Genomic DNA, 10,339 nt, shown 5'->3' on the forward strand with positions numbered 1-10,339 from the left:
CATTGTTTAGGTGTCTGTGCCAAGAGCTGAATCCCCATGACCAGGACATTTGGGGGGGGGGACACTGTATTCCTTCAGGCACCCAAGCCCCACTGCCCACCCCCTGGGCTGGCTTGGGTGGGAGGCATGTCCAGAGCTGTCTGAAGGGAAGCCCAGTTGAGCTTTTCTACTTGACAGATTCGTCCTCAGGCTGGTGCACCCTGTTCCAGCTGTAGGACCCTCCTAGGGGGCTGGTAGGGAAGACTGGAGGGAGAGTGAAGAGGGGTGTAAGTGGGGTCTCCTGGCACTGGGCCCCTCAGAGCTTCAGGAACTGGATGTTCTTGGGGGGCTTCTCTGGGAATTGCAGGGAGTACAAGTGGGCCATATACTGGACCTCGGGCATCACCATCCTCTGACAGTGGCGTCGCGTGGCATTGTCCAGATCCTGCCTGAGGTTGTATCCCAGGATGTCTGCCGCGCCCGACTGGTAGGGGAGCAGCTGCGGGTCAGAGATCTGGGTCCTGTTCTTGGGCGCCCCGTCCTGCAGGCACAGGGCGCTGAGCTCCCGCTGCCGGGCGCGCAGCTGCTCCACCTCGGCCCGCAGCCGGCGCGGGCCCAGCTCCGCGTCCAGCTGGGCCCAGAGGCTGCGGTTGAAGTGCTGGTACAGCCGCCAGTCCAGCGCGCACCAGCGCTGGGCGCGCTCCTGGCTCTCGGGCGCCAGGCGGGCCACGGTGCGCGCGCTGCGCATGTTCAGCTTGAAGTAGACCACGTCGTCCACCTGCCAGCGCAGCCGCCGCCGCAGCAGCGCCAGCGACTCGTCGAAGTGCTCGGCGATGAGCACCAGCTGGAAGCGCCGCTCCAGCTCGGCCAGGCGCGCGCGCACGTAGCCTTCCTCGGCGGGCGCGTTGTTGTCGAAGCCGAAGTCGAACCACATGTGGTTCCTGGCGTAGGCGTTGTTCACGCTGTCGTTGTAATACTTGCGTGGCTGCGCCAGGAACTCGGCCAGGCTCCTGACGCCCCGGAAGGCCGGCACCATGCCTCTGTAATACACGAAGGAGGACTCCAGCTGGGAGACAGGGTTTCTCAGGATGGAGAAGTAAAAGGTGTCCTTGGGCATGATTTTCTGCACCTGTTCGGGGAAGGAATGGAAACAGCTGGAGCCCCCGTGCGCGGTGCTGGGTGCAAGCTGCACCTGCTCACAGACCCCGGACCTCCCACCGGAGGTGGGGCTCACAGCTGCCAGCTCCCAGGAGCAGAGCCACCCCAGGGCAGCACACTTCTCGGGGTCCCCCAGGTGACAGGCAGAGGGCTGTCCACGCGTCCCCGAGACTATGGGCTCCAGCACAGCCCACAGGCCAGGTTCTCTGGGTCAGGTCTGGCCTCCCCCTCCAGCAGCCCATGGAGGCCCCACTAGAGCAGAGGGTCCAGGAGAAAGCAGCCTGCCCAGGGCAGGCCCCTCCTCCCACCCACAGGAAGGCTTGCCACACCACTCCCCGGCCACCTCCCCGCCGGCCTCATGTCACCAGTGCAGGCCACCTTGCCTGGGACCCTTAACACCTGAACCCACACGTTCCCACCAACTCCCGCCACATGCAAGTCCCTCGGAAGAAAGCCCAGCCCCGGGAAGGGTCCTCTCTAAGCTGAGACCTGATGGCCCAAAGGAGGGGCTGTGGAGAGGATCCTCACCAGGCAGAGGTGCAGGTGTTCAGTCTGATGGCAACCACAACCCAGAGAGCAGGGGAGGGCTGGCAAGGCCTGTGGCCCCCAGACCACCGCCCCAGATGTCCACCAAGGCTACACCACCCCAAGCTAACGTCACACCCAAAGGCCATACACAACGCATCCTCTGCCAGACCATTGCCACAAAGGACCCCACACACACCTCGGGCAGAAACCCAGGTCACTACACACCCATAGAATACACCTCAGCAGGTCACCACATGCCCCAGAGGACCCGCCACACCCAGCCACACACCCCCACAGCACCCAGCCTGTCTACACACACCCCAGAGGACCCACCGCACCTAGCCTGTCTACACACACCCACAGCACCCATCGTGTCTACACACACCTCAGAGGACCCACAGCACCCAGTGTGTCTACACACACCCCAGAGGACCCACCGCACCTAGCCTGTCTATACACACCCACAGCACCCATCGTGTCTACACACACCTCAGAGGACCCACAGCACCCAGCATGTCTACACACACCTCAGAGGACCCACAGCACCCAGTGTGTCTACACTCAACCCAAGGGACCCAGCCTGTCTACACATACCCACAGCACCCAACATGTCTACATACACCCCAGAGGACCCATAGCACCCAGTATGACTACAAACACCCCAGAGGACCCACTGCACCCAGCCTGTCTACACATCCCCACAGCACCCAGTGTGTCTGCATGCACCCCAGAGGACCCACAGCACCCAGTGTGTTTACAGACACCCCAGAGGACCCAGCCTGTCTACATATACCTATGGCACTCAGCATTTCTACACACACCCCAGAGGACCCAGCCTGTCTACACACACCCCAGAGGACCCAGTGTATCTACACACACCCACTGCACCCAGCCTGCCTACACACACCAATAGCACCCAGTATGTCTACACACACCCCAGAGGACCCACAGCACCCAGCCTGCCTATACACACCCCAGAGGACTCACAGCACCCAGCCTGTCTACACACACCCCAGAGGACCCACAGCACCCAGCATGTCTACACACACCCCAGAGGACTCACAGCACCCAGCCTGCCTACACACACCCCAGAGGACTCACAGCACCCAGCATGTCTACACACACCCCAGAAGACCCCCCTCACCTCGGGCAGGTTGAACCGCAGGTGGTTGCACATGATGTTGAAGTGGGGGCGCAGCCTGGGCTGGTTCTGCCCAGCGCCCTCCACGTAGCGGGCCAGGAAGAGCCAGGGGTAACCCAGGTGGATTCTGGCGCCCTCGGGCAGCGCAGCCGTCAGGTTGTGCCTCTCCGTGAAGCGGTAGAGGATGTTGAGCACCGTGCTACTTGCCGTCTTGTGTGTCTTGAGGAACATGATGTTGGTGATGGGTAAACTCTTGGACTCACCTCGCAGCAGACTGGGAGGGAGAACAGCAGTGTCACCTGCCCTCCCAGAAAGCCACCTGGAGACCGCCAGGCCTCCCCCAGCCTGTGTCCTCAGCACCATCTAGTGCCCCTCACCTGGGGCCCTAAGCCCATGGCCCTCGCCTGAGACCCCTAAGTCCTCACCCGAGACCCCTAGGTCCTCACCCGAGACCCCTAGGTCCTCACCCGAGACCCCTAAGTCCTCACCCGAGACCCCTAGGTTCTCACCCGAGACCCATAAGCCCGTGGCCCTCACCCAGGACCCCTAACCTGCAGCTCTCACCTTAGACCCCTAACCCATGGCCCTCACCTGACACCCCTAATCACCTGAGACTCCTAGGCCTGCGCCCTTATCTGGAGACTCCTAAACCCCTGACCCAGAGGGCCCCCTGGACAGACACAGCCACGCCTGCCACATGGTCTCCTCAGCCATCCCAGCTGTCCCTCAGGAGCTCAGCCCCAGGCCCCAAGTCTCCCTCGGCCAACAGCCTGCTTTCCAGTGGCATGGAGGCACGGCCCTGGCCCACAACCTTGACCACATGTCCAGTGTTGCATACTGGAACAAGATGGGCCCCAATGCCAAGGCCAGCCATCCTGACAGGCCAGAGTGGATGGATGCCAGGGCCTGCCCAGATGCCAGGAGAGAGACCAGGAGGGCAAGGAATGGAGTCCAGGGATTACAAAGTTGGGCAAAGTCATCCGAGTCCTCAGGACACCCCCCATGGCATCGCACCCTCACAAGCTCCAACTGGAGGGGAAGCAGGAGCAGGGCAAGGTGCTTCAAGACACTCCCTGCCCCTGGGTAAAGCCCTGGCCTGGTCGCCCAGTGGGCTGTGGTGGTGGCATCAAGGGCCACCCAGTTGGCTGGGGCCTGGATGGCGCGCCTGAGGCAGACAGTTGCAGCCTCGCAGAGCATGCTCAGTGGCCATAGGACTTACGGAGTGAGCACCCAGGTGTCCACGTGAAGGAATCCAATCAGCAGGAGTGTGGCCAGCAGCAGGGCGAGGAGAACAGCCCGGAGGGACCTGTGGGCAGGACCCTCAGTGCTGGGCAGGGCGACACGGGGCCCTCTTCCCGTAGTATCTCGAGGTGGGCTCCAGTGGGCGGCACAACCTGGGCCTACAGCCCTCTGCCCAGGACAGGGCAGTGGGCTGAGCCACAAGCACCCCAAGTACAGACCCGGCCCACCCCGAAGGGCACCATCAGGAGGGTCCACATAGGAAAGACAGGGCTCCCCGGCCATGAGGACCGGCCTCCACTCGTCCTGAGACAGCTTCCCTGGCAGGGCGAAGCAGGGCTCATGGACGTTCCCAGGCAGGGGACCGCAGCCTGGAGGGCCGGGGCCTTGGTGTCCCTCCCGCCTCCCGAGCAGACCTGGCGTGTGCACCGGGGGAAGGGCACATCCCAGGGGTGGCCCTGGCTTGCCAGCCACCTGGTCCTACCCCCTCCTTCCCCTCTTGGGAGCAGGGGCAAGCTGGGGGCAGGTGACTCTGCTGTCCCTAGAGGCCCCTGGTGGGACCCCAGTGCACCTCTGAGATCCCTCAGCCCATACCACACACCTCCCGTCCACACACCATGTGCCTTCAGTATAGAGCTGGCAGTGTAAATGGGTGACAAAATGGATTCGTTTGGAGTCCTGAGTCTCAGAGGAGACACCCAAGCAGGCCTGATGTCTTTCTGGCTTTGCCGACACCACCATGAACCCAAGACTCTGAGCCCTGGACAATTGATTCTTTAGGGGTCCATGGAGTATGTGTAAAACTAAACCACCAGGCAGGAGAGGGAAGGAAGCAGGAACTCTCCTGAAAAGCTGCCAGTTTGTAAGATAAAGCCTGCAAAACTGTGGTGGTTCTGCGTGGCAGAGAGGTGGCTACACCGTGCACAAAGGTCCTCCAAGCCAAGAGGACATGCGGTCAGTGGAAAGGGTACCACGGCGACCTCCGGGAAGGAGTGTCATGTCTGAAACGGGGTCCTGGCCTGGGAGCATGGTGCCCTGGCGGGCCCCTGCACTGGAGTGTGCTGGCAGGGGCCGGCCTGGACCCCCGAGTCAGAAGCACGAAGCCCTGGCTCATCTGGGCCAGAGGTTTGTCCTGACTGCGTCCTTGCAGGTACAGGTGATGGGCATTGTCTTATCTCTCGCACCGCTGAGCGTCTGCCATGCAGCCCTGCGAGGTCACACCTGGCAAGCCGCACCCACAGGCCCCATGGATAAGGAGGACCAGGCCCAGAGCCACACGCTCACTGGCGGCACACAGCCCTGCCCATGCTGTTTGCTGCAGCCTTGGGAAATAAACCAGAGAAGCCATGGCTGGCCCTCCATGACAGGCCTGGTTGCTGGAGGGAGGCCCGAGACAGCCGGACTCCCACCCAGGAGGGCGTGTCGGCTGAGCAAGGGCAAGGGCAGGGCTGAAGCACGCTATGGGGATAGACAAGTCTCTCCCAGGGACTGGGGGTGCCGGAAACCCCAAAGCTTTGCCCCAGGAAGGAAACAGGCTAGTGTGATTTGGAGAAACAGGACTCGACTGGCGCTGCACATCCAGGGAAAGGCAGCCCCGTGTCCAGGGGTGGTGCTATCTTAAATCCCAATGGGATTCCGAGGCCTTCCCGAAGGTCATCCAGTGTGTCTCTCACACTGATTGAACAATGCTTGATTCTTTGATTTGTGGTAATGGGGACTGAACCCAGGGGAGTTCTACCTCTGAACTACACCCCCAGCCCTATTTTATTTTATTTGGAAACAGGGTCTCACCAAGTTGCAAAGGGCCTCGCTAATACGCTGAGACTGGTCATAAACCTGCGATCCTCCTGCCTCAGCCTTCCAAGTATGGGATTACAAGCGTGCGCCCACCGGCTGGCCCCTTGCATTTCTGTAGGCTTGCTGGTAGGGTTGCTACTGTAGATGAACTGTGTACTCATGTTCCATCACAGGTGCTTGTCTCTGGGCAGTGAGCCCCTCCACCAGGCCGCAGAGCCCACCTGGGAGGTTTTCTAGAGCCGTTCACCCGTCCGTCACCTGTCACAGGGTGCCAGCTGCCCCCGACCCCCGCCAGCAGGCCTTGGGGAAGCTGGCGCTGGAACAGATGAAGGGCGCGGGCCTGAAAGTGGCATACTGCCATGGCAGACTCGAGGCAAGTGGAGGGTGTGGCGGGCAGCACCCACCTGGTGCCCGTGGGCAGATGGGCTTCCTACCCTTTATAGCACCTCGCCCGTGCCTGCCACTGCCCCATGTGGCAGCCTACCCCCACGTCTGGCCGTCACCCTGGTGCGGACGGGTCTTTGGCCTCTCCAGACAGCAAAGAGGCTGTCCCCACCCTCAGGCTGTGGCCCTGAGGCTTCCCTGCCCAACCAGCCCCTGCTGCCCCTGGCCGCCCCCAGCCTGGCCTTTGGCTCCAGCCGCAGCTTCCCACCCCGCCTGAGTCCAGAGCCCCGCACCCCATCCACCTGCCTGGCCTGGCTTGCTTTCGCAAGAAGACAAAAACAAATTTCAATTTCTTTAAATAAATAGTAATTCCCTGGTGCAAAAAGAGGAAAGGCCTTCCCTCCCTCTTTTCTTAGAGCATTGACTTAAAAAACTGGTAACTGTAAGCTGGGTGTGGTACTGCATGCCTGTTATTCACAGGTGCACTTGGGAGGCTGAGACAAGAGGAATGCAGCTAAGGCCAGCCTCAGCAACTTAGTGATACCTTCACCAATTCAGTGAGGCCCTGTCTCAAAATAAAATAGAGCTGGAGTGTAGCTCTAAGGTAGAATGCCCCTGAAAAAAATAAAAAATAAAAACCCAGTAACAGTGAATCCTTTCAATGCCTCTGGAGATGGAGATAAGTCTTTCTGAAACCATAACAAACCCGCTGCCAACTTCCTGACCCAGCATCCAGCCTCTGAAGCATCCCTCCCCCAGACAGCCCCAAGGCCTCATCCCTTTCTGCCCTAGACAGAGGCCATACCCCGTTCCTTGTCCAGCAGCCCGGCCCCCAGGCGGTCCCCTCCAGCCCTCCTCCATCTGCACCTCCCCAGGAGCACCAGTGCCCAGTGCCCTCCTACTGCCTTGGGGGTATAGGGCTCCAGGCCATGCAGCTGCCCCCTCCTCTGGTCTGTAGGAACCAGCGCCCCAGGCTTCCAGAGCTCCAGGGCCTCAGTTACTGGAAGCAGTGCAGCCTGTGTGGTCAGCGGAGATGAAGAGCACCTGTCCTCAGGCACGTCAGACTCTCCCAGGGGCCAGCAGAGGAGGAAAGCAGGCGGGTAGTGTGGTGCCTCTGCACCCGCTCTCCAAGGGCAGCCCCGGTGCCACCAGGAGGCCCAGGAGAGATGATGTTTCCAGGAAAGACTTGGGCCAGTTGCAGCCCCCTAACCCTGAGCCAGCCTCACCCGCCGACCACTGCTGGGGCAACGGTGAAGGTCCAGGGCCAGGCCCCGCAGACACTCACATGACCCAGGGAGGCCTGGTGGCCACTGTGGCCACCTGCTAATGCCGTCCTGCAACATCTCCCAGCAGGGGCTGCTCCCAGCAAGCAGTGCATGCCCAGGGTGCTAGGGAAAGGGAGGAAAGCTCACAGCGCCTCCCGAGGAGATGACGCAGGGAGGCAGGGAGCCAGCCACTCCAGAGAACCCTCGCCCCACACACCACCCCAATCCTGGTGGATGCCCTGCTCCCAGCCCTCCACCCCCCCTGGCATGGGCTCTAGTCTAAGGTCCAAGAGAAGACCCCCCAACCCCAGCCCCAGCCATAGCAGCCACCAAAGCAGGGGCAGCCCGAGCCTCCACACACAGCACCACAAAGATGCTTCAGAGCCTGATCAAGACTGACCTGTCCACAAAGGGGCCTGGGTAGCACCAAACCGCAAGAATGTGGGCCTCGGGAGCCTTTCATAGCAGGGATTTCTCTTGGACTCCTCTTTCAGTGGGCAACTGGTCTGCTAGTGGACAGGGAAATCTAGGACTGCTGTCCCTGGCTGCCTGGGCTCCATGTTCTCCCGTGGGCTCTGAACCATGACTCTCTGGCCACACCCAGTGGGGATGAGGGTGCTATCTCCCAGTCAAGCCGGCTGTGTGGACAATTCTGCAGACAGCCTGGGAGAGGGGCGTCACCCAGGTAGCACCATGCCCTGCCCACCTGAGGACAGGTGATCAGGCTTTGCAATTTGGCTCAGACACAAACCAGCTTTTCCAAGGGTGACTCCTGACAGCAAGAGCCAGCCCCCTCCCCAGGCTGGGGCCAAGAGACCTGTCCCATGGCAGACAGGAGCGTTCATCTGGGAACCAGCCGTCAGCCAGTGTGGGGCTCACCACTGGGTGGGGACAGCAGCCTCTGCTCTTCCAGAAGGGCTTTATCCTGGCTTGCCATTCGCCCATATGTAGCACCACCAGGCGCCAGCACACCATGACAGAGGTCCTCTCCCCCAGAGCCAGCCTCAAGACGAGGGCCACACAGCCCAGATGGGCAGCTCTGACCCCTGGGGCCCAGCACTCTAGGAACACAGGTTTTTAGGAGGCCCCACAGGAGGGTGGGGTCCCAGGCAGCAGCCGGAGCCTGGGGAGGTGCCTTGAGTCAGGGTCACCCTGGACCTCTCAGTAGAAGACAAGCCAGGTGTCCTGGGGAACCAGACTGCAGCAGGTATGGGCCAAGTAGGCGCTGTACAGGCGAGAGTGCCCCAGGGCACAGGCCCTGCAGCACCCAGTGTCCTTGCCTGAGGGGACCGGGCCCACTGGGCAGGTGAGCGTCTGGCCTCTGCCCGGGACAGCTTCGACTGCCCAGGCTGCAGATGCACCTAGCCGGCCGCGCTCACTGAGCTGCTCCTCTGTCCCCCGGGGCTGTGGTTTTCCACCTGCGCGTAGCTGAGTGCTGGGCCAAGAAAGATGAGCCGCCAGCGCTTGCACAATTCTAGGAAAATAAACAAGGGGCTGCGGCTGCTGGCATGGCTGGCCGGTGGGACGTGACGCAGCGCAGCTCAGGGGTGAAAGAGCCCTAGGGGCTAAGACCTGTGTGTCCACCCAGGAAGCCCTGCGCCTTGGGAACCCCCAGCCTGTCTAAGGCTGTGCGTCTGCTCAGGCTGCCCACAGTTCAGCTGGGTTCCCTGTGGAAGGCCTGGATGCAAGGCCAGCCAACCTCAGGGTGCCGGACACCAGAGGCCCCGAGCTGGCCCTGGCTGCGGAGGTGACGGAGACACAGCCTCTTCTTCACCCCACAGCAAGCTTGTGCACGGGGAAAGAGAGCGGGAGAGGAAACCAGGACAGCCCAGGCTGGAGGCTGACCCTCCCTTTCAGCCTGGAGCCTGGGGGCATGGCTCTGCAGCCAGGACTGGGGCTCAGGGGGAGGCAGGGGGCCAGGCCCGAGGGGGCCGGCTCCACACTGCAGGGATCTCCAGAGCACAGCAGCCACAGCAGCGAGACTCTGAGCCACCTCCCCTCTGACCCCAGGTGAATAAGGATCCTCCTCTAGTGATTCTCAGGGGGAAGCACACGCCAGGGCTCAGCCAGGCACCCTGGCCACCTGGAGCAGGTGGGGATAGCACCTGACCCCTAGGACGCAGCTCCGAGGCCGCCCAGCCCACCCCACCTCGGAGTGCCCGAAAACACACCCAGGTGTCTGAGGCTCACACCCCAGAGAATTCCTACAAATACAGCGTCCAGCCACGGACAGGACAAGGGCCTCCAGACCCGCCAGCAGGTCCCGGACACTGCGGCTTGCACTGTATTAACCCAGACACCCAGGCATCCCTGTGCTGAGGGTACATCTTTCTCAGGCCCCACCCCAGGCCCCAAAACACCCGCAACCTGTCCAAGAGGACGTGTCAGGGGCTCTCCACCACCTGGAGTGAAACCAAACAACTAATTCCGGCTGCTCGGGGTGTCTGAGGAGGAAAGTGCCTCGGCCCTGCGCGGCCGCCCACAGCCCACAGCCTCACCTTTGTGAGCTGTCCAGCAAGGGCAGCATGCTGGCCCTGGGGTGGACAGCGACGTGTCAGCCTGGGAGCAGCAGCCAAGTGGTCCGACAGCCACTGTCCTGGATACCTGCTGGCTCTCAGTTCCCCAGGGCACGGGTGCCAGGCAGGTGTGGCCACTGCACAGAGGGTGAACTTAAACCCCCAAGAAGCTCACCTGGAGGCTTATCTATAAGGCCGCACCCTCAACCACAGTGTTTAACTGCTCTGTCCCCAGGAGAAAATGGGCACTCTTGCGGGCCAGGGGTGTGCAGCCAGGCCTCCCTGGCCAGGCCTCTTCCTCCCCCATCACTGGGTGGGGCCCTGGCAGCTGA

General features: G+C 61.8%; 1 protein-coding gene across 1 annotated transcript; it reads right to left on the reverse strand.

Moving 5' to 3' along the window:
- Positions 1-295: 295 nt before the first annotated feature.
- Positions 296-6,203, reverse strand: GAL3ST2 (galactose-3-O-sulfotransferase 2; the record flags this gene model as incomplete). The annotated part of the gene is made up of 4 exons (XM_080720051.1): positions 296-1,108; positions 2,810-3,080; positions 4,026-4,112; positions 6,064-6,203. 4 exons carry the CDS (start codon positions 6,201-6,203, stop codon positions 296-298), a joined length of 1,311 nt encoding a protein of 436 aa, XP_080576177.1.
- Positions 6,204-10,339: the final 4,136 nt, after the last annotated feature.

This window comes from Muscardinus avellanarius (genome assembly GCF_963383645.1).
Source record: "Muscardinus avellanarius genome assembly, chromosome: 2".
Taxonomy (NCBI): Eukaryota; Metazoa; Chordata; class Mammalia; order Rodentia; family Gliridae; genus Muscardinus; species Muscardinus avellanarius.